This window comes from Lissotriton helveticus, chromosome 6, assembly GCF_964261635.1.
Source record: "Lissotriton helveticus chromosome 6, aLisHel1.1, whole genome shotgun sequence".
NCBI classification, from domain to species: Eukaryota; Metazoa; Chordata; class Amphibia; order Caudata; family Salamandridae; genus Lissotriton; species Lissotriton helveticus.
The window spans coordinates 1,753,274,625-1,753,298,353 of NC_136067.1; the positions used below are offsets into that span (position 1 = coordinate 1,753,274,625).

At 42.5% G+C, this 23,729-nt stretch overlaps 1 protein-coding gene across 10 annotated transcripts in view; it reads right to left on the reverse strand.

The window, feature by feature from the left end:
- GTF2A1L (general transcription factor IIA subunit 1 like) overlaps window positions 1–23,729 on the reverse strand; it is a 1,231,875-nt gene that overhangs the window by 801,442 nt on the left and 406,704 nt on the right. For all 10 annotated transcript variants that reach the window (XM_078649641.1, XM_078649637.1, XM_078649635.1 and 7 more), the window contains one exon: window positions 17,498–17,591. In XM_078649641.1, the coding sequence (XP_078505767.1) occupies window positions 17,498–17,591 (94 nt within the window). The remainder of the gene's footprint in view (window positions 1–17,497; window positions 17,592–23,729) is intronic.

Genomic DNA, 23,729 nt, shown 5'->3' on the forward strand with positions numbered 1-23,729 from the left:
CAGACGTGAAACACGCATTTGATCCCAAAATGAAAGAGCTAGAAGATCTAGAATACGAACATGAATGACCTCTGCCGATCGAAATTCTGCCTCTAGAAAAATACTCCTGTGTAATCTACACAGATAGATTTGCACAACACTACATTGTGGATAAAAAATCCTACACTGCAGCGTGTGCGATTGTCAAAGGTCGCTAGCGCTTAGGTAAATTCAGACCGATGGTCACTAAAACTGAATCACTCGGAAACTGTACAGCTCAGCGAGCTGAAATAAGATCTTTAAAGATGGCGCTTGAAAATGCCGATCGCGAATTCCCCACACTAATAGTGTACGATTCGCATTACAGCGTCCAGTCTTACAATAATTCCATGCAGACCTGGATTAAAACCGGTCACAAAGATGAGACAGGTGCGACAATAAAGCATAAAAAGCTCTGGGAACAAGTAGTTCTTTTACAGACAGAACTACGAAAGTCTCACGTGATACATACACTGAGTCATCGACGTGATGGCGTTCACGTTGCAGTGAATTCATTGGCTAACAGAGCCAGAGCGGCAGCTGTTCAACCGGCTTCCGTAGCTACAAAAAAGCGTTCTAAAAAACAAATAGATGGAGAAACCATGCTGGCAGTAAAAGCCTCATTAAAAGGCGACTATGCAGCATTACCTCTCAACTATCTACTCAATAATACATACATAATTGATGCGAACTCCGTTCCTTTTGCTCAAATCCCTGGAGTGGGGGATAGAGTAATTCCAAACACGAACCGAAGGGCTTACTTGATTCAAGAAGCACACATGGGAATGGGTCTGAGGCACCAAGAGATCTTGAAATCTCCAATAGAATTGCAATCACAATACTGGTGGCCGGGAATGAGCGTGCAAATTTATAACTTTGCAATGAATTGTGAAAACTGCAATAGAGATCGCAGTTGTGAACCGGACCAGATACCTGCCCAGACACCTCTATTAGACAGCATTAGGCTATCTATACGCAGACATCCAGACGGAAATATGCGATCCCATAATCATTAAGACCAGATTCATTTAGATGTGGCCCCAGCGCTCGGCTGACGCCATAACTGTTCTAAAAGATTTGCGAGTCTTTATCGGCACAAACGCAATTGACATGCTACATTCTGTTAGATATGAACAAAAAGAAAACCAATAAAGTCCAAGATAGAATAGTGTTTGTCAGTCAATATTCAGGAGTTAGCAATAAAATAAAAAATATTGATAATCGTAATTGGAAAATTTTAAACAATGACCTGACTTCGCCTATACCAAAACCATTGTTTTCGTTCAGGTGGAATAAAACAATCAAAAACGCCCTAGTAAAAACTTACAAGAATCCTTAGAGTAGTATGCAGAGGACTCTTGACAACACTAAAGCTGTGGGGAACTACAAATGCGGTTCCTGTTCTGTCTGCCCTAATTGTATAGAAACGAAAACTATGAAATTTAATGGCAACATTTTATCTCCTAAAACACTCAACAATTGCAGAAGTAAGAGTGTTATCCACCTAATCATCTGCCCTTGCGGTTGTGGATACGTTGGGGAGACAGGTAGAGAGCTCCGGATAAGACTATCTGAGCACAGGTCCTCTATAAAAAAACAAAAAGAAAATGCACCTCTAACTGAACATTTCCTGAAGAATAACCATGGATATGACGATTTTACTTGGTATATTTTGGAAAAGGTCAGTATTAGTCGTAGAGGTGGTAATTTAGAGGCAATAAGAAAGACACGTGAACAGTGGTACATGTGTTACATGAATACGATTGATAAGGGTTTAAACACGAGAGAAGAATGGATGAACCTAATAGTGAACCAATGATAGAAATAGGAGGTAATTTCAGCAGAAGACACACTCAATATAGAACTAGAATAGACCCAAGAGACACAGGACAACTTAAAATACTCCATACGCTGTAATTCATTAAACTGGATAAAGGGCAATAGGGAATAAACATCTGCCTTATTTGGTATGAATCAGTCAAAAAGACCAGGCAACTTAATAGATCTTGGTAAACAATCAACATGCTAATATGTGTAGAGAAGCGGTAATAACTAAAAATACAATTCAAAAAACCATGTACACCGCTGTTTATTTAAACAAGACAAATAGTGCTAATTTATTGGGACAGCGCCGACTGACCAACACTCAATCAAATGCATTGGAAATACAACAAATAGTACATTTATGGAATCCTGAAGTACGTTTAAATCTGTATCTTTTGCAGATAACAAAGCAAAACTCCAAACTAGGAAACATCACGCTATATGCGTATAAATAAGGAGGGTCGCTTTAACAAATATAATACTACGAGCACTTAGAACGTAATACTAAGAGGCGGGTTCAGAGATAGGATAAACAGCCCTTAGTAACAGGATCCACCAACACCTCTGTAGGCTCAACCAATTAACATCGATATCCAGAGAGAGGCCGATGAAATTAGCCGTGCCTAAAAGGATAACTCAAAGTGAGGCTTGGTTAGTAGAACCAATAAAAAAAGGGACATTGATTCCACTTCCTGTGTTAGTCGATTGTATTTCCGGGCAAAAGAAGGAATAGCGCGAACTTGCCAAAGACACATCGGGTCCCAATTTAGATACACCAATGAAAACAGAACTCGCTTTTTCAGTATAAATATAGCCACAATTTCAGCACAGATAGTAATCGGTTTTTACGCGAGTCGATCTGAGGCGGGAAAGATTAGATCTGGATGCGTCCGTTTGAAAGGTAAGGAGAACAATGAGGGGCACTCTCGAGATAGTGTAACTTTCAAGTAGGAAAGAGGTTTATATTTCGTAATCCTAATAGGAGGAACTGTTTGTGTCCCTTTTTATGCTATTACAGCAAGATTTTTCCGGTGGGATTTAAAAGCATAAGGAACTACCATCCTGGGCGAGGGGACAGAAGACTGACTACTCTCTGAGACAGTAAGTAGAATTAAAACTTAGTGCTAAGAATAGGGCAATTGATGCGAAATAAATAGCCTGTATTGTAATATTTATAATAAACTAATCTTCCCCGATCTGTTCTTATTACAGCGAGGACAATAAAGTGAATTTGTTTTGGAAACTGCCGGTTAGCGTGAGAAACAAACTGCTTCAAAAAAGTACATGATACCTATGCATAAACAAGGAGGTACGGGAAAATTAGTCTTTGGCGAGTGTTTCTGTTGAACAAGCAAGTACCCACAAGGAATACTCATTACCATCCTGTCTCCCCATACAGAGTCAATAAAGATTGGAAAACCAGACTATTTTGGGAGTGAGCGCCTGTAACCTGAAGAAATAGGAGGCGTTCCTCATTCACATACTACTGAATAATAAGAGGTACTAAATAATTAGTGACAGCGTCTTGTAGAGTAAATAAAATCCTAGAATAGGGAGTTATAAACTCTTTATACCTCTCTCGCATAGATAAAAGTAAGAGAAACAATTCCCTGATGAAACGCAAAACAACAACAACTGACAGTCAGAAGGAAACTGAGGCGAACATGATATAAGGTAAAATAACAGTTACCCAACAAACTGAGCTAAAGCCTTTTCTTTATTTCGTTTCCCGGGGTAGTGGGCAACCCAGATGTCAGTATAATTGGATATTCAGAATCTCTGCCCTTATAATTTCTGGGGAATAGTAAATCTTTTCTGAAAGCCCATATATAAGAAATGATACAGATAGTACTACAACAACAAGATAAGAGATTTGAGATGGGTCCAATGCAACAATGTGTATATCATTAAGAAATAGTAGTTTAAGAACTGGGAAGTTGTTGTATAAATGTACTTGGAATTATGACATTGCAAGCACTGTAAATTACTGTATAGGCTGTGTAAGATCAGATTTTATATATTCTAACACATTTTGTATCTATAAGAACTTGACTGGTATAATTGAGGTGCAAATATTGATATTCATAATACTTATATAAGTATGTTTATCTGCAGGATCTTCATGAACTTTGCAACCATCCAGTGACATTGTGTTAGGAGAGACATATTTATTTTGTCTTGAAAAAGATGGTCAAAATTTTTTAACTAACCATCGAAACGCGTCGATGCCTGATATCACATAATCAAGGGACAGAGCTATTTCCGTAGACATCATAAGTAGAACGTGTCCTGGATTAGTCTCTTTTATTTGAATTCCCTGATATGTACTTATGACAAATAGGATTGTCTGTTTTTTGTTCTCTCCTTTGTCTTTCCCCTCTTTAGGATCAACTCTTTTTATGTCAAAAATGTTTTAACCATGAGGTGTATACTGTTGTATATTTGAATGTAATGATAATGTATTGTTTTTAAAGTAACTTTTGTGCTAAAACCCTTTTTTTAAACTGAAAATAAAAGAAGAATTTTAGAATTTATTGAGTTGTTCATGATATTCACTTCTAATATATGGGCTAGAACAGAGACAACCATTTTTTCCATCGGGTTGTGGTATTCAGACTCACCCAGGGATCCCCCTTTTTCTACTATTTACTAGTACCCTATTCCCCTGGTGTGCAAGGGGTCTCTCTCATTTGATTACTCATGCTACATTCTGACCAGGGTCCTGCGTTTAGCTCTCGAGCTTACAAAGAGGCCATGGCCAGCTTGGGCATTGCATTGCGGTACTCTAGTCCATTCCATCCCGAGGGAAATGTGGTAGTGGAGAGAAAAAAACGTGACATAAAGCAATCTATAACAGCGAGGGTATTAGGTTCGGGTGACGGGTGGGTCAAACATCTAATAAGTGTCCAACGTAGTCTTAATAATCTGCCAAGAAATTCTCTAGGAGGTATCACTCCGTACGAACTTTTGTTTGGTACTAGAATGATCATTCATGATCTTGATTGTCAGACTTCAGTGGTGAAACAAAAAACCTTTGATATCAAATATCGTTTGGCTGTTTTACAGGACTTAAATGAAACAAGAAGAAGTCTAAGTAACACAAAGCTAAAGTCAACGACCACTGAAGAAAAACCACCTGTCCCAGCAAGACCTGTCTGGATTCCAAAGATTGGGGATCTGGTCAGAGAAAAGATCGCGGTGAAGAAGGAATTTGGGCCTTCTTACAGAAAAGCAGTACCTGTCTTAGCTATCAGCGGAACAAGATCAGTAGTACTACCGCCCCTTGCTGGTAAAAAGGAGAACAGAGTTGTATCAATCGACCTGGTAAAACCACAAACATGTGGCCAATAATAAGTAGTAGGCCCAGTGGACTCCCAAAAAGTAGCAGAAGACCAAACCTTGCTACAATCCAAGAGGTTCAAACTGAGAGACTAATCAAATTTTAAAAACCTGCAGTAAATAAAGAAGGACTATGCAACAAAGCCATGGAACTTGTGCCTCTTGAAACCCAAATTGCAACAGTTCGTCAAGAAACACCAGTCTACAATGATGTAGCCTCTGAACATACAAATCCAAAGATTAATGAAAATCCGGAAGCAATTCCAACAATTGAGAGAACTGCATCTGGCTACTTCATCAATTTCGATGACTTTTCTGATGATCCAAGTGAACATGAGGACAAGCCAGCAAACAAAACTTTCAAAGACAAAATTACAGAACTCTTTCATCAACTTGGAGAAACATATCTGAATTCACCATGGATTGAATTATGGATCGTGTTAGGTGTACTTTTCCTCCTACTTTGTCTCATCTTGGTTCTAAGTTTGGGTAGATTTATTGATGGAAAATATAGTACAATGGACACAGCAAGTCAGAACATCAACTTGGTTCTAAAACCTCACAGATCGTCTCACATCGAAAAAAGAGAACTGTCATCAGTGAACATCACAGCCATTCCAATACCTGGTGGTGTAGCATGGGACGCTACTGATTACAAAATCTATGGCCCGGTTGAACTCTTGAAATATCCACACCAGTTCAAGGTTTCTTTAAGTGACTTTGTATCACCTAGTACTTTCTCTGATGATTGGGACTTTGAAAATATTAATAATATGATGTCTGATTTAGAAATGTCAGCAAAATTTACAGAACATGATTATTTACAAGGTTCATCAAATTATGAAGAAATGTATTGCTTTAATCATTATGGGCATCACTATTTGCATAAATCTGCTAATCCTAGAAATGTTTTTACTTATAATCAATGGGAACATTGTCCAACACCGCCAAAAGGCAGTTCAAAAACATTTTATGAGACATACCCATACTTCTCAGGGTTTAATAACACTGATCAAGAAACGTTTTATTTTAAAATCATGAATAAGACAGGAATGAAAAACATGTTGACAAATACTAAACTGATTTATTCTGAAAAATGTTATGAAAAAATGTCTACATTTGGTTTTGAATTTTGGAAAAACAATATTGAGACAAAAACCATCTGGGGTACAAAAGACTGGCAGCTACAAGGTTTAGAATCATTGTTCAGAGCCTGCATGATCCCAGAACAAATAATATTCCTGAATGACACCATTCAACAAACAACCTGTCTTGGCCTAGCCAAGATAAAAGACTTAAACAAACCGTCTATTCCAAAACCCATACCTGATAGTAATAGCACTACAGATGTGGAGATAGACGTATCCCATATTTTACACCAAAACAGAACTAATCCTGATTGGAGAAAATGGTTGATCTGGCCCACAGACACTAATAACTGTCAAGATAGATTCCTGAACAAAACACAGGGGTTCAAACAGAACAGGCCAGACCCAAGATATTCCCAGAGACAACATCTAGGGATAATTACAACATACAGTGTAGGAAAACTATGCCTCGAGTGGCTACAAAAATCCACACTACCTGAAATTAAGCAACACTTGACTTTACTTAAAGAAGGTGCTGACTTGCGAGATTTCATAATGGGACCTCGCAAACAGCGACAAAAAAGTTTCATATACGCCGGTATATACGCTGCTTACAACGAAGCTTGGAAAGTAATGCAAATTGAAACTGCTGAAAAGATACGAGAAATTGATCGTATTAATTTGGAAAAATCACTCTCTGTAGTGGGCAATGGGTTAACGACTGTCCTCCAGAATTTATTCACTGGACAGCATTGTATCATCTGCTATTGATATAATAGAACAGGATATGCTAATGTTACAACATGGCCAGTCCCAATTACGTTCTATTGTACAGTTAGGCTGGACGTTACAAAACCTCCGTTCAGGCTACGTGCCATGGCGTCTAATCAACACAATGTCATTATTTTCTATCTGTAACCTTACAGATAAACAAATCTCTTTGGCACAAAAAGGAGCAGACTATACGGTGCTGAGCATTGAAAAACTAGAAAAATGACCATTGACAATGTCAGAACGACCTGTCATTGAACGGATAATACATGCTACAATTACAATTCCGATAACGACTTTTCATTTCGATATTGCCAAAAGTATATACCAGCAGGCCTGTATGAAAGGTTGGGTAAAGGATACATCAAGTCAACCTAGAATTTACCTTATACACATAGATGTTATAGTGAAGGGAAAAAAGAGGTATTTCTTAGTGGTAACAACTGTAAAAATTCACTAAGCGGTACACTTCTGTGTCAAGGTATTAACTTGCATGGAGCCTGCGAAGGCTCATCAAATAACCTTTCATGTCACCTGCGCGGCGCCCCTGCAACACAGATAGAGCCTTTTTTCAGACAGATTTCCAACGGAAGCTATGTTATAATAAGTGACCACAGCTGTTGTGGCATGGTGCCAGAAATAGCCTATCTCGTGAGCGTTACTTCCAGGGTCATTTGCTGTATGCAAGTATTGTATCCAAACAGCAAACCAGACAAGGAGGCAGCAATATGGCCTTCTCTGAATATCTCTTCTATTCGAATTGATACTTTAAGCAGAATGAAGTCTATTCTTTTGCAGACAACTGTGCCTTTAACCTCGTCCAAAGAGACGTATGATCTGCAAGTTGCAAGGACAGCGGCAGAGATACATACACTATTATCGACAAATTGCCCCGTGCATTTCGTAGAAATGCTAAGCCAAATCTTAAACATGTCAGATACCAGTGGCATCGCACATGTATTTAAGACAATTTTTTCGGGACTCCTAGCACCCTTTGAAGCAGTCTTGAGCATCTTCCCGAATTTCGTGCACTCTGTGTTCGGCGGCCTGCCTCTCATCTTGGGACTCGTAGCAGGAATTTTATTTTTGTTCCTTCTGCTCTGATATGGCAAGTCAAGTCACAGACAAAACCCAGGCAACAATGGAAGACACTAGCAATACGATACCGAGAACGGATTACTAAGGTCCTCGGCTTGGCTCGGCTAAGAGATCTGAATACTACCTTGTTTCTTTCATTCAGACCAATCTGGCAAGATTGCATCTTACCTGTTCTACGATGCTTGCTATGCGGAGAAGAATGCGTGTTGGACGTCTGTCTTACACTACAGCAGTACCTATGGATATCGATACTTTGCTTGGTTCGGTAACGTCTCATGCAACGTGTTGTCCCCAGCGGCGACCTATTCTGATGACGGCATTCGTTGAGACCTCACTATTACGATTAGGTGGCGGTGAGGTACGAGATGAAAGCGGCACACAGGTACAACCTTCTGTGACCATTGCTGATCTAGACACCGATGACGGCAATGCATCTCACATTTGCACTATTTCTACTTTTTCGGACTTGGTCCAACTTTCACCTACTGTTGTAGACGAATTCTTTGCCAGCCTATCTGAACTTATGTTCTCCCCTAACAACGAGAATAACTTTTAAAACAAAAGATGAGCACACAGCGTTCCCTGAACTCTGAATTCGGCCTTCAGTTTTTGATAAACAACACTTCTGAAAACATTGGGACTATTTTTCCTCTCTTCCCCTGAAAGCAAAATTATTCTTCCTGTTCCCAAAATATTTACTTTTTTGGCACATGATAATCTGCTTGAAGTAGAACTATTCTTAGAGAACAGAATTTCTATTTTTTAAGAAACTCTAGAGACAATATTTTTTACTTAGCCTCTAGCACATGTACAGTCTTGTATAAATATGTGATGAAATGGTCTCGACCTTCTCTTCTGTATTAAGAGCCAGTTCATAAATGTAATTTTCGCAAATTCATTCAGCAAATATTTCAACGTACTATATATGTATTATCTGAATGATAACACTGCTTGAAAACGTGCAGTATAATACTCATTTTTCATGTATATAACATTTCAAATGCATTTTATGTATTTTGGGGTGGGTTGGAAAACACATGCAGCGTTATATATGTTTAGTATTGCTTAGTATTTAGTAATGATGGAGATTATACGTGGAGTGGGTGTTGTGAACGTATCTAGGACCCTATTTAAATATTCCCGATTTATGCCCTTATGTGGTTATAATAAATCATTCTTATAAAGGCATAAGATTCATATCCATATTTAGTCATAGCCAATGCAGTCCAAATACGGCAAGGCTACTCCCATAGACTCCTAGAAAGTACAACGCGTTTGTAAAACAAACCAAGCCTCCAGCAGCCCGGGAATTCCCCCTGCTTCTGCTTTGATTTGTCCAAGAACTCCTGGAGTCCTGAAAGAACTGCGAGTTCTTAGTGACGTCTTATGTCCAACCTTACGTCAAACTCGGCACCTTCCTGGTATAAATATACCAGCATCTGCCTTAGCAAAGGCACGGTGGTTTGGAGCAGATCGGCTATCTACATCCCCGACGCCCTGCTGTAACAAGTGCCGAAGGAAGCCGACCCTCCCATTGACGCACAGAGAGAGACGCTGTCTTTTCTCCTGCCGAGAAATCCAGCTCCAGTGTTTCCAGTCACCCTTGCGGCTTGCTGGGAGATCAAGTCCTGAGAGAGAGATACAAGACCTCCTTCATTCTATAACCAAGGTACGGAGCCGATTAGATCCTTAGTGAATTCTTGATTCAGATTCTTGGCAAAAACTATCTTAACTCAAACTATAACTCACTTACTCCTTCCCACGTACTAGGCTTAGGTTAGGTACACCGGGGTAGGCGTATTTTAGAAACACCAGTTGAGTACGTTTAGTCAACTTTTATCATTGTATGTATTTTATCCGTTTTAAGCATCTTATGGCTCAGAAACCATATTAATGCTTTTACAGTATTATTTCATAATACTCTTTTTACTGTACGCACTTTACTTTATGACAAGTATTGCAATACTGGCAATTCACTTCTCTTGCATGAGAAAGACGACTGCTCAATAAATAACCACTTTTATTGAAAACACCTGTCTCTCTATTTCTCTGCACTCCTGGTGAAACTAAGCATGCACGATTGACTGAGTGAAATCGTTATCTATTGTTTCCGCGACTCTGGAGATATACTCCTTATTCTGGAGGGAGCAAAGTTGTCATGTTTATGCGGTTGTCAGAAACTAATCCCTTCTTGTCTATTCAGGAAAGTTAACTCCTTCCTTTTCACTCGAGAAAGTTTCTAGTGACCTCTGAGCTAGCTGGCATTCATAATTAAGTCTAACACATTCAGTAGAGACCTAGTCAACCTCAGTCCTACGTCTAAACTATTGTTTATGTTATTCCAATGCGCAGAGCCTATTGGGAATATAGGAACTACACTACATGAGTCACCCAGGAAAAGCAGGACACACCTCAACTCCCCCTTATGACCATCTAGTGTGAATGCACATCCCTAGGTCCTATTACTCCAAAACCAGACAGTGAATACACAAACAGACAAAGGTACACAGGATGGTTAAACAAGAAAGTACCCACTTTCTAAAAGTGGCATTTTCAAACACACATTTTACAAACCACTTTACTAAAAGGTGAGTTCAGAGAGCCTAAATCCCAAACCTCTAGCTGTTCCCAAATGAAAGTTATGCATGTAAAATGTTACAAGGCTGCTCCAACAATAGTCTATGGGAGAACTAGTCCTTGCAATAGTGTAAAATTAAATGTGCAGTATTTCACTATCAGTACATGTCTCACACAACCGTACATGTCCTACCTTTAACATACGCTGCACCCTGCCCATGGGGGTACCTGGGGCCTAACTTAGGGGTGAATAACTTGTAGTAAAAGGAAGGGTTAGGTCTGGCAAGTGGGTGCACCTGCCAGGTCGACATGGCAGTTAAAACTGTGTGCAGACACTGCAATGGCAGGTCTGAGTCACATTTGGAAAAGGCTACTTTTGTGGGTGGCACAACCAGTCCTTCAGGCCCTAATAGTAGCATTTGAGATACAGGCCCTGGCACCCTAAGTACGCTTTACTAGGGACTTACCCATAAATCAAAGAAGCCAAACATGGATAACCAATCCTAATTACAATCTACAAAGGAGGCACTTGCACTTGGACACTGATCCGCAGTGGCAAAGTGCCCAAAGCTTACAAGCCTTTGTAAGGAACAACCGTCCCTAACAAAAAACATTTGTGAAAATTCATATATAAAGAGATGCAATGATGTCTATAATTTTGGCTGTCAACTGGACACCATCTTTTAATTGGCAGGTCTAGTTCGTCAAAAAGAATCATAGAATTTCCCAATTCAGGCAGGACATTTCAGTGGCTGTAATAATTTGCGGTTCGCTGAACTACCTCAGGACTATCCCAGTTTGTAATTATTCAAAATTCACCTTTACCCCAATCACACATACTGTTCCAATTCTAAAGGAATTATTTTCACCTCCATAGTGCTCCCAATTCAATTCTCAGATCAACCTGGACTTAGCATTCCTCACTGATTTGAGCCCCAGGTATTTCCTCATCACTGCAAAATTCTTTACTACCGCTATTTTTCATTAATGCATGGATTCCAGTTGAACTCCTAGTATATATCATCCCCTCAAACTGCTGCATGCTCAGATGGGTAACACCTTAATAAACACAGTCCTCATCAAGTAACTGAATCATGCCTCCTTATTCACGTGTAATAACTTAGTTGAGAAGTTTCTATTCTCGTTCAATAGGCAATTGCCTCAGGCACCTATTTGTTTTGTCCTGAAGATGATCCCAGCATTAAGGTAAAGGGATCGAAACGTCGTCCACTTTTTTCACTCTGACATAACTGCATGTTTTATAGTAATATGTGCTAGGGTGCTCTATAATATTCTCTGTTGGCCAAGTAACTATAATATTTGTTGGCCACGCCTTCCTGTATTGCCTGAGATATATATGTCCCCACTTGTATTTTTTCTTTTACTTTTTCATTAAAAGAGGATATCCAGTTGGACAGCCACAAATATAGACATTATTGTATCTCTGTACATATGAATTTTCGCAAATGTTTTTTATTAGGGACAATTGTTCCTTAAAACAGTTTGTACCCAAGGTCCCTGATCATTGATTGGGTTCCCTTGTTTCTGTAATCAAAGCATACAAGCCAGCAAAAATGAAATCCAGCACATAGTTAAAAAATGCATTTAGCTGAAAAGTTGGGCGAACTACCTACCCTCCTGGGAGTTCTCTTCACTAAGGCGGAAGAATCTGGACACACCATTAGCATTGGCGTGTTCTTTACCAGGGGGGTATTCCACCATAAAGTCTATCCTCTGTAGGGAAATGGACTACCTAAACAGTTTTGGATTTTCACCCCTTATTTGTATAAGCCATCTGAGGGGCTTGTGGTCCATCATAACTTGGAAGTGAGTCCCAAATAAGAAGGGTCTTAGCTTCTTCAGTGCCCAGACCACAGCAAAAGCTTCTCGCTCAATTGCATGCTAACTTTGAACCCTGAGAAGTAGCCTCCTACTAATGAAAGCTACAGGTTGGTCCAAGCCCTCATTGTTCAGTTGCGATAGAAATGCACCCACACCATGCTCTGAAGCATCTGTCTGCACAACAAATTCTTGGGAGAAATTGGGTGCCTTGATATAAGGGCACAAAAAGCAGTCTGACAGGCATCAGTCCAGATTACTTTCCTTGGGTGCTTCCTGGAAGTAATATCAGTCAAGGGGGCAACAATTTTTTACAGAGTTTTATATAGCGCGAACTTGACCCAAATCAGGTATCAGAGCGTTTTACATAGTACCAGTTGCATTAAATGAGGACACATTCATTTTTGTTAGGCACGGGGAGATTAAGTGATTTGCCCAGAATCACAGGATGTTCAGCATCATTGCTGAGACTCGAACCCAGATCAGCAGATTTAAGGTAGACCGCCCTAACCGTTAGGCCAACTCCTCTCCACAATGGTGCCATATCCTTTGACAAACCTCCAGTCAATACCGATAAAACTCAAGGAGGCTCTCAGCTCACTTTGGGTCTTGGGGGCACCCATGCCTGAATGGTGTTAATCTTAGGGTGTAGGGGCACCATCAGGCCGCTCACTACCTGGTGCCCTAAGTACAGTACAGACCCCTGCCCTATCTCGCACCTACCGGCCTTGATAGTGAGGCCTGCCTTCAACACTTCACGGAGGCAATGCAAGTGCTCCTCCCAGCTTGAGCTGAACAATGCAATGCCATCCAGGTAGGTGGTGCTGAATTCCTCTAGCTCAGACAACACCTGGTTGACCAGTCTCTGAAAGGTGGCAGGAACGTTCTTCAACCCAAAGGGCATAACCCGGAACTGGTAGTGCTCCTCTGGCGTTGAGAATGCAGACCTCTCCTTGGCTCCATCAGTTAAGACAATCTGCCAGTACCCAGACGTTAAAACAAACCTACGGAGGAACTTGGCAGCTCCCAACACATCTATGAGCTCATCAGCTCTGGGGATGGGGTGCCTGTCAGTCCTGGTGATGGCAGTGAGCCCATGGTAGTCACCACAGAGTTTAAGTGAGGTAGCAGCAGCTTTTGGAACTAAGACCAATGGGCTGGCCCAAGGGCTGCTGGTTGGCTTGATCTCTCCTAATGCCAACATTATAGAAACCTCTTATTTGATGCTGGCTTTAACACTGTTAGTCAACCTGTAAATGTTGTGTTTCAGAGGAAAGCTGGCCCCAGTGTCCACGTCATGGACAAACCAATGGTACCCCGGGGTCAGGGAGAACAGTATGGCAAACTGTCCCAGCACCAGATGACAGTCCCCCTGCTGCTCTGGGGCCAGGGTGGGGGAAGCTATTCACTCCATCCACTGACCCATCTTTCTCCTTGGTAGACAGGAGGTCCGGAAGAGGCTCACTCTCCTCTTCCATCATCTGTCACCAAGAGCACGTTCACTTCAGACCTCTCAAAGTGAGGCTCGAGGGACTTCGCGTGCAGGACCCGCAAAGGGTTCTTTGGAGTCTGCAAGTTCACCAGGTAGGTGACATTACTCTTGCGCTCCACCACCTCAAAAGGCCCAGACAACTTGTCTTGGAGAGCACAAGGGTCTACTGGGGCCATGACTCACTTTCTGGCCAGGTTGAAACTCTACCAGAGTGGCATTCTGGTCATACCAGCATTTCATCTCCTCCTGGCTGGCTTCTAGGTTCTCTTGAGTGACCTTCTGAAACGCACAGTCTGGTTTCTAAAGGCCAGCATGTAGCTAAATACATACTGGGGAGGTTTACTGGGAGGTTTCTCCCAGCCTTATTTCACCAGACTGCGAGGACATGTTATAGGATGCCCATACAGCAATTCAAAGGGACTGAACCCTAAGTATTTCTGCTCTTCCTCTCTGTAAGCAAACATTAGGCATGGCAAGAACACATCCCACTTATCCCTCAAGGGGTCTCCAAGACCACTGATACAGTCTTTCAGGGTTCGGCTGAATCGCTTAAACAACCCATTCCCTTGGGGATGGTAAGGAGTGGTGAACTTATAGGTTACACCACACTCCTCCCATAGAGACATCAGATACTTGGATATGAAGTTTGTGCCTCAGTCAGATACAACCACTCTGGGGAAAACCCATTTGGTGAAAGATCCCCGTTAATGTACGATTCACCATAGGGGCTGTGACTGTCCTGAGAGGAACAGCCTCTGGGTACCGGGTGGCATGGTTTACCAAGACCAGGATGTACCCGTCGCCTAAGGCTGTCTTGGGGTCCAGGGGCCCCAAAATGTAAATTCCGATCCACTCAAAATGGGTGCTCACCGCTGTAAAAGGTTGGGGAGGAGCCTTCACCTTCCACCCACCTTTACCACTTGCCTGGCAAGTTTGCAAAACCTACAGTGTGTATCAGATTGCCTTTGCATTTGGGGCCAAAAGAAGGGGGTGACAATATTATAAAAGGTCTTGTCCTCCCTCAAATGTCCTGCCAAAGGCACGTCATGCGCCAAACCCAGTAGGAAGGTTCTAAAGTGCTGGAATACCACCAGCACACGAGCTGGCCTAGGCTCAGCAACCTAAGACTCACTGTGCAAGAGACCATTCTCCCAGTACATCCAATGTGATCCAGACTGATCACCAGCTACCTGGTCTGCAGCCTGCTCCCACAAACCAAATAGAGTAGGGCATTCCATCGGCTTTTGGCAGAATTCCTTCCTGATAGAACCCCCCTCCTGCTGCCAATAGATCAGCTCAGGTAGGACTCCCAGTTCGGCCACTTGTTCCCCTGTGGGTTTCGGGGCCTAGCCCTCAAGGTCTAGCTCCTCCCAGACCGTGGGATCTTTTGGGATGTGTTTCCCACGGCCTGACCCTCCTCTTTACGGCTAACACCTGGGCCACTCTGAGGCTCGGGTCCTCTTGATCACCCCTACTGGCTGCCATTGATCACTCCCAGAGGTGTACTGGGGACAGGCTGCGAGGCACACAGAGAAGTAGGTGCAGAGAAATGTCCACTTTATAAAAAGTGGGATTTCTTAAAACAGAAATAATAAATCCAACTTTACCAGTAAAGTGGAGATGTCATTCCCATTCCAAATATAGGAAACATGATGCAACTACTCTTTTCTGATCAGGAATTACAGCTTAAAGGTGTTTTAGGGAATTCCCAACGCTAGTCTATAAGTGGAGTAAGCCTCACAGTACTGGAAAACGAATTGGGGTGTCTATCACAACCAGGAAATCCAAATCTTAACAGTACATGTCCTACCTTTTAGTTACACAGCACCCTGCCTTTAGCCTTTACATAGGGCCTACCTTAGAGGTGACCTTATGTGTAATAAAAGGTCAGTCTTGGCAAGTGCTTTTAAATGTAAAGCTGAAGTGGCATTAAACTTCACACAGAGGCCTTGCAATGGCAGCCCTGAGACAGGTTTGAAGGGCTACTTGTGTGAGTGGCACAACCATTGCTGCAGGCCCACAAGTAGCATTTAGATTACAAGCTTAGGTATATGGTATACCACTTTACTAGGGACTTGCATGTAAACTAAATATGCCAATTGTGTATAGACCAATGACACTAGATTTAGGGGAGAAGCACACGCACTTTAGCACTGGTCAACAGTAGTAAAGTGCTCAGAGTCCTAAGGCCAATAGAAAAATGGTCAGAAAAGGAGGAGGAGAAGGAAGGCAATAGGCTTGGGTGACCTTTCAGAAAGGGCCATTTTGCAACAAGCAGGATGTTCCAAAAATCAAATTTAGCTCTTCAGTCACTGAAGCATGCACCTAAACCCTGTAATACCGAAATCAGTCCTTCTCCCACTTCAGACACAAACTGAATAACTAACACTGGGGATTCAATTTGTGACATCTGAAACTAACCCATCCAGTAGGAATAATCTGCATTTCTCCTGGTTGATCTGCAGTCCCAATATCATCTCAAACCATTCCAATTCTAATAAAAGCATTGGTTCAGACTCTTCTGGGTGCTTAAGAAATATCAGTGGACCTTTTGCAGAAAACAAAATTATGTGGTTGGTAGCACCCGTCCTTATTCCCCCAGTCTTGCAAAAAAACTCGAATGCAATGCAAATAACAAAAGTAGGAGAGTGCACCCTTGCCTCCTTCATCTTACGTATTCTAATATTATCAATTCCACTTGTGCTGTTTCAACGTCAGTCAAAAGTAAAATACTTTTACCCATTCCATAAACTTGGCACAAATCTGCCTAGACATTCTTGAAATAATCTCTTGTGGCCTTAGCAGATGCACTACCTACTTGGGTTGAGTCACCATCAAGAATAGCTATGACCAAAGCTTGGTTTTCAGACTTCATTCTTACTTGTGGGATGAAAAATGGGCAGATCTCACATCGGACTCTTACATTCCTCTGTCTCTGAAAAACACTTGCTTTTGCTTCCAAGGATGATGAACACAAACTCTGCATGAAGAAGTGTTTTTTCAGGCAAAAATCGAATTCTAGTAGGGAAGCCTACTGAATTTTGTGATGATTTGACCTCTTTCGTAGATTAGTAGCAGATTAAATACCATAAATGTACTCCGTAAAGGCGTGTGTGGAGCTCTGGCCAAGCAGTCTTAGTACACTGCACAAGTCCCCGTCTAGAATTTTCTCTTCTTGGCTACTCATTAGTTTGTACATTCATGTTCTAATATTTGTTATAGCACAAGCCTAAATGTAATCTCATTAACTGCGTTTATGTTACGTATCACAAGACCGATACCACTCCAACCTGTTCAGTTCTGTTTTGTGTAGCCTGGTTAATTATTGCAAATGTTTTTCTTAACTACCAATGCAATATCTTATGAGCTTACCGATTTGCTTTTTTCAACAATTTGTTCTAGAAGTGTAAAGAATAACAGTCAAAATAAACCTTCATAAATGCATTCTTACCAGATGCTGTTTGCAGAGTGACTCCAGCTGGTACATGGATGGGATAACTGATTCCAGGAGGAAGAGTAAAAGTTGTACTCGACCTTGAAGTTCTCTACAAACAGTTGGAAAAGAAAAGAAAGGTTATTGTGGTCTCGCAGATCTCAACTCAATACACAGATGAAGTTAAATCATTGCTATTCGGTTACTAACAATCCCCGAAAAGGGATCAGGGGCCTCGTGACAAGAGTAAACCTATTTCGCTTTTCATATTATCACACACACAGCACTAAGAAGAGCAGACACGTTTAACTAACAGTCTTTATTAGAACATAGTGAACCAGTTTTTTAGTACATCTACAATCACACACGATATCATAAAAACACCAAGGAAGCACAATGCAAACAAAAAGAAAAAACGAACATTTCTAGCATGATTAAACGGTCATATAAAAGCCTAACACGCTAACCCTACTTCCATGCGCTACCCTAGGAAAGTATGTAGGGTTGTATGACGTTACAACGCATGCCATTACAATGCATGACGTTACAACTCGTACCTTTACTCCGACTTGCTGTCGGGAGGGCGCTGGAAATTGGAATAGTATAATTTACTATTCCAACTCCAGTGTGTGCAACAGAAAGGAAGGTGTTGGAGTTAACTCGCGTGGTGATGGCATGCGTTGTAACGCTTCCGTTGTAGAGGCTGTTTCCCGTATGTAGTAGAGCAACATGAGGACTAGAGTTTCTTGAGGAGAAGTTGCATAGTGCATACCTTATTGACAGCTTGGGCTGTTATCAAAAGAGCCGTGGAGGAAGTGTACTCTACGAAAGGCAAACATACGCTCAGGTAGCTGCTCTCCTCAGGTACATTGTTTCTTATCAACTTGTCTAAATGCCAGCAATAACCAAGATAGTCTTTGAACTGTACCTTGCAGGATAATCTGTGATGAAGGACCTCTCTCCCCAGGGGTCAAATTGTGGTCCTTAAATACTAAAAAGTTATTAGGGATTAAGACCTTTAACAGTTTTAGGAATGTGGTCTAGATTACAGGGACCAAAGAAGGGGTCCTACACATATCTTCAAGAAAATTAGGAGAAGAGTGGACATCAATTTGAACTACACCTCTTTGATTAATTATCTAGGGATGTTTCTTGATGGCCTTGCCATATTGATCTGGGTCATTATAAGAATGCCTTGACACTTTCTGTACCTTTCTAAGTTCAACGAATAAGAGCAGAAGACAACATTTGTGTTATTATTATTTATCACAGATATAACATAATTTGGAAGGAGTGCGATATAAGATTGATTTGAGGGTCTGACCGGATAGGAGTCAGACCTTAGGGACATTAAGTGATCCCCAGCTTGTACGTTCAAATATGGTGTCACTGTGGCGTACCAAATCAAATGGGGAGATGATTAATGTGTTAATGCATACCTATATTTATGCTCTCTTTATTTTAAATGCATATCCAACTATCGGTAACCCTCTGCTTCTACAGAATAAAGATAAAATACAATTCAACAACATAACATCTGCTTTTATTTGAACCGAAGCAGGATTACTTTAAGCCTTGCATAGTTTCAAGCATGCATCTAGTGCATATTATCTTACGGAGAGATGCGTTTTGGCGACCAAATTTACAAGTAATGGAATGTGCCCGATTTGACATGTGCAAAAAAAAAAAAAAAAAACTGTGAAAAAGAAGAGACGTCTTCCCAGTCGATCCATAACCAGCGTGATATTGAATCTAAAAAAAAGAAAAACATAGTTCACTATTCTGCTCCTCGGAGGGCATGTTGATATCCTCTGGTCTATAGACAGAATAGGTGTGGTCATTGTAGAGGGCAAGTAAGGAATACCTATTTTCATAAATCTGCACATTTGATGGTTCAATACTCATGGGTTCAATGGAGACACAAGCTGATGATGTAAGCTCGACTTTGGGGGGGGGGGTCCAAATGCCAACAGTGCATCGAGCCACTCTTTGCGAGGTATCGAAAAATGTCATGGGTGCACTTGCTTTGTGTTAGACCTGGCATCCTTGGGATGATTTCCCCAGACTTTTTGCCTCTACTCCCTGTATTTTTGACACTGTGCTGGATTTCGTTTCTGGTTTACATTCTTTGGGCACTTAGCCACTGCTGAACAGTGCCGAAGTGTAAGTGCTCCCTGTGTAAATTGTTATTGTGATTGGTTATCCATAATTGGGATATTTGTTTTACCAGTAAGGCCCTAGTAAAGTGCACTAAGTGTGCCAGGGCTGGTAAATCAAAAGCTACTAGTGGGTTTGCAGCACTGATTGTGCCACCCTCATGAGTAGTGCTGAAAAGAGGTCTCAGGTCTGCCACTGCATTGCCTGTGCGCAGTTTGTTAACTGCCATGTCGATCTGGCCATTGTACCCACTTGCCAGGCCTTACCCTTTCCTTTTCTTAAACATAGGACACCCCTTTGGTAGGCTCAAGGTACCTTCCTGGGCAGGATGCAGTGTATGTGAAAGGTAGGACATGTACTTGTGTGTGTAACATTTCCTGATCGTGAAATACTGCCAATTTCGGTTTTCACTATTGAAAGACTATCTTGCCTATAGAACGGAATGGGGAATGCTGTGCAACATATTACCAACATATCTTCCCATAGGAGTGAGATTGAAACATGGAGTCTGTTACCCCTGAACTCAGAATTAATTTAATAACCCATCTTTTATTGAAAATAGCACTTTTAAAAATGCCTATTTTCTTGTTCCACCTTTCTGTGTGCCTCTGCCGGTTTGTGGATTGAGTGTCTGGTTTAAGAGTGACAGAGGCTGGGGTGGTTCCAGGAGTCTGGGTGAGTAAGCACTAGGCTGAATAGGCTGATCTGCATTTGGAGTGGTGGGAGGAGTAGCACCTGGGCCTGAATAGGGCTGTGCATGCCTTCCACAACGCTTGCTCTACCTCCTGCGGTGTGTCGGAAGACAATGGCCCTCCCTGACAAAGGAAGAAGTTGTGCACTGGCAGAGGGCACCCAGAACTGGCTTGGACTGGGTCCAGGACCCCTCACACATAGGGAACAAAGACTTTTGGGGTATAAATAGTAGAGCTGAAACCCCTGTAAGTCAGACTACTTCGTGATCAAGAGGAACCTATTGCCAAAGAGGAAAGCTGAAGAGGCTGAGGAGAAGTACTGCCCTTGCTGTGTGTCTGGGGTTAGCCTGCAGTTTGCGGTTTCTACTGAGGTGAGGACCAAGGGACTTTGCTGTGTGCTGTGCCGCCGACTGGATGAGGAGCAGCCGTCTGAAGCTGAACTCGGACAAGACGGATGTACTCATCCTAGGACGCACCCCCTCAGCCTGGGACGACTCCTGGTGGCCGACCACACTTGGAACAGCACCAACACCCACCGACCATGCACGCAACCTAGGATTCATCCTCGACTCCTCCCTCTCCATGGCTAAGCAGGTCAGCACCGTCTCCTCCTCCTGCTACAACACCCTCCGCATGCTCCGCAGGATCTACAAGTGGATATCGACCGAAACAAGAAGAACGGTGACACAGGCCCTCGTCAGCAGCAGACTGGACTACGGCAACGCACTCTACGCAGGAATCCCAGCCAAACACCTACAACGACTACAACGCATCCAAAAGGCCTCCGCCTGACTGATTGTCAACATCCCATGCCGCAGCCACATCACCCCCTACCTGAGAGACCTACACTGGCTCCCCGTCGACAAGAGGATTACCTTCAAGCTCCTCACCCAGGCACACAAAGCACTCCACAACACCGGACCAGCCTACCTTAACAGCAGACTCAGCTTCCACACTCCCAGCCGCCAGCTCCGCTAGCCTCGCCCTCGCCGCTGTCCCCCGCATCCAACGAACGACCTCCGGCGGCAGATCCTTCTCCTACCTCGCCGCCAAGACCTGGAACACCCTCCCTACCCACATACGGCAGACCCAAGACCTACTCACCTTCAGAAGGCTCCTCAAGACCTGGCTCTTCGAGCAGTAGCAGCACCCCCTCCCCTCAGCGCCATGAGACCCTCACAGGTAAGTAGCGCGCTCTACAAGTACTCTGATTGATTGATTGTGCTGTGTCCATCTGAAGCAAAGTCCCCAAGGGCCTGAGAAGTTCTGGCCTCCTGTTTTTGAAGTCCGGATCAAAAGGACTTCACCCCCAGCTTCCTTGAACTTCCTTACTGGGAGTTCTCACCTGCCAGGAGGTGCCTGTAGCTGTGTGTGAGGCCTTTGCTGATGGGAGCTGGAAGCAAGACACAACGAGGGAGAAGCATCGCTGAGGAAGCATGCTGCCACCGCATCACCGGAGAAGTGTGCCGCCGCCATAGAGGGTGCAGTTGCATCACTGGAGAAGCGTGTTGCAGGGCCTTTTGCATTGCTGAGGAAGCGTGCCGCCGCCGCATCAACGGAGAAGTGTGCCACCGACACAGAGGGTGCAGTTGCATCAACGGAGAAGCGTGTGGCAGGGTCTGTCGCAGTTCAGGAAACCACAGATGTCGCAGTTCAGGAAACCACCGATTTCACCGCACGGCCCCCACGTTGTCGCATTGCACCAAAGACGCCATTTTGCCGCATCGCACCAGGTCATCGCAGTGCATGGAGGCACCATCTTGTCGCATCGTAACCGGAGCTCAGGAAGAATCAACACATCACTTTCTCTGCGACCCTTTTCTTTGTTCTGCGTTATGCATCCAAGGAACTTTGAGAGTAAAGTGTCGTATTTACCATCTACAAGCATATTTTTGCAACAGCCTTTCCTGTATCGGTTTGTGGATTTTTACCGTTTTGGTCTTTAGTTTAGATAAAGATATTTTATTTTTCGAAACTGGTGTGGTGTCTATTCGCGGTGTTATTACTGTGTTACTGTGAGTGTTGGTACAAATACTTTACACATTGCCTTTGGGATAAGCCTGTCTGCTCGTGCCAAGCTACCAAGGGGGGTAAGTAGGGGTTATCTAAAGTGTGTATCCCCCTTACCTTGACTAGAAGCAAGGGTCCCTATTTGGTCAAAGGTACCTACCTCTGCCAATTAGATACCCCCATTAATAACACTCCATCATACATCACTTCATGTTGGGGAGACAGAAGTAGTGTTTGGCATCATTTATGGAGCTCATGTAGTGGCTGAATCATGGCCTCTGCAACTAAACAAGCAGTAGGTAGTTCCAGTAGTTGTTCTAGTGTTAAATCCAGGATGATCTCAGTAGGACAATGTACGCACCAGAACACAGGTCTTACTTGTAATGTGTCCATTTTTCAGAAGGTTAGCATCCATTTTTCACTTAGTTCAGATAGCCAAGCATGTCCAATGTAACAAGCAACAATTTCTCAGCATCTTTTTCCAACTGGATACACACGTGCCATGAAGTTGGTTTCCTTGAGGGAATAGAAAGAAGACGATGATGATTCCACATCGATTAGGAGTAGAATGGACTGGACTCCTCCAGAAATACTGTCGTACAAGGAGTGTTAAAATGATGGAATCAGTTCGAACTCTGTTTGAATCCAGGCACCGAACTAGATCTGATGTTCTTAAAAAGATGCACAGCACCAGTTGTTACAAATTCATTTAATATTGTTTGCACTATATCAGCAAAGTGTGTGGGGTACTGCATATATAACAGCCAATGCACTTCTTAAGCATTTCTGGCTGTTCGCAGATTATATATCTCAGGACTTCTTTTTGTAATAAAACGTACAATAGTTTATTTAGGTAGTCAAAACGCTTGTACTTCATACTAATATGAGGCCAAGAAACATTACCGATTAGTTGTTTACGAGGGGAATACAAGGTTCTTCTACAACACTATTATTTTTTTTAACTAGTATCAGGAAAGGTTGGCTGGGAATCAGATGACACCAAGTAAAATTAGTTAAAACTAAATAACAACCGTTGTTCAGAAGTTCATGATGTGTAGGGATTGACATAGTGGGGTTTACATATAAGATACAATTCAACACTGACATAGAAGCACGGCACACATTTTGTGCAATGATAAACAGTTGCACAGAAGGGAGTGTTTCAAAGAAGGTTTTCAATTAGCTGTACTGAAAACATAGGGTCATCCTCCTCTTCATTTAACCCCTTCGGTGCTGATGACGGCTCCCGGTCGTCATCAGTTACAGTGGGCGTGTGCTGATGACGGCGGGAGCCGTCATGACCACGCCCGCGATCGGAACGTGCCGCACAGGCGCAGAATTCCGGCCGCAGCCAGGGGGTTAAACAAATGTGGAAATAAGGAAGCTTCCAT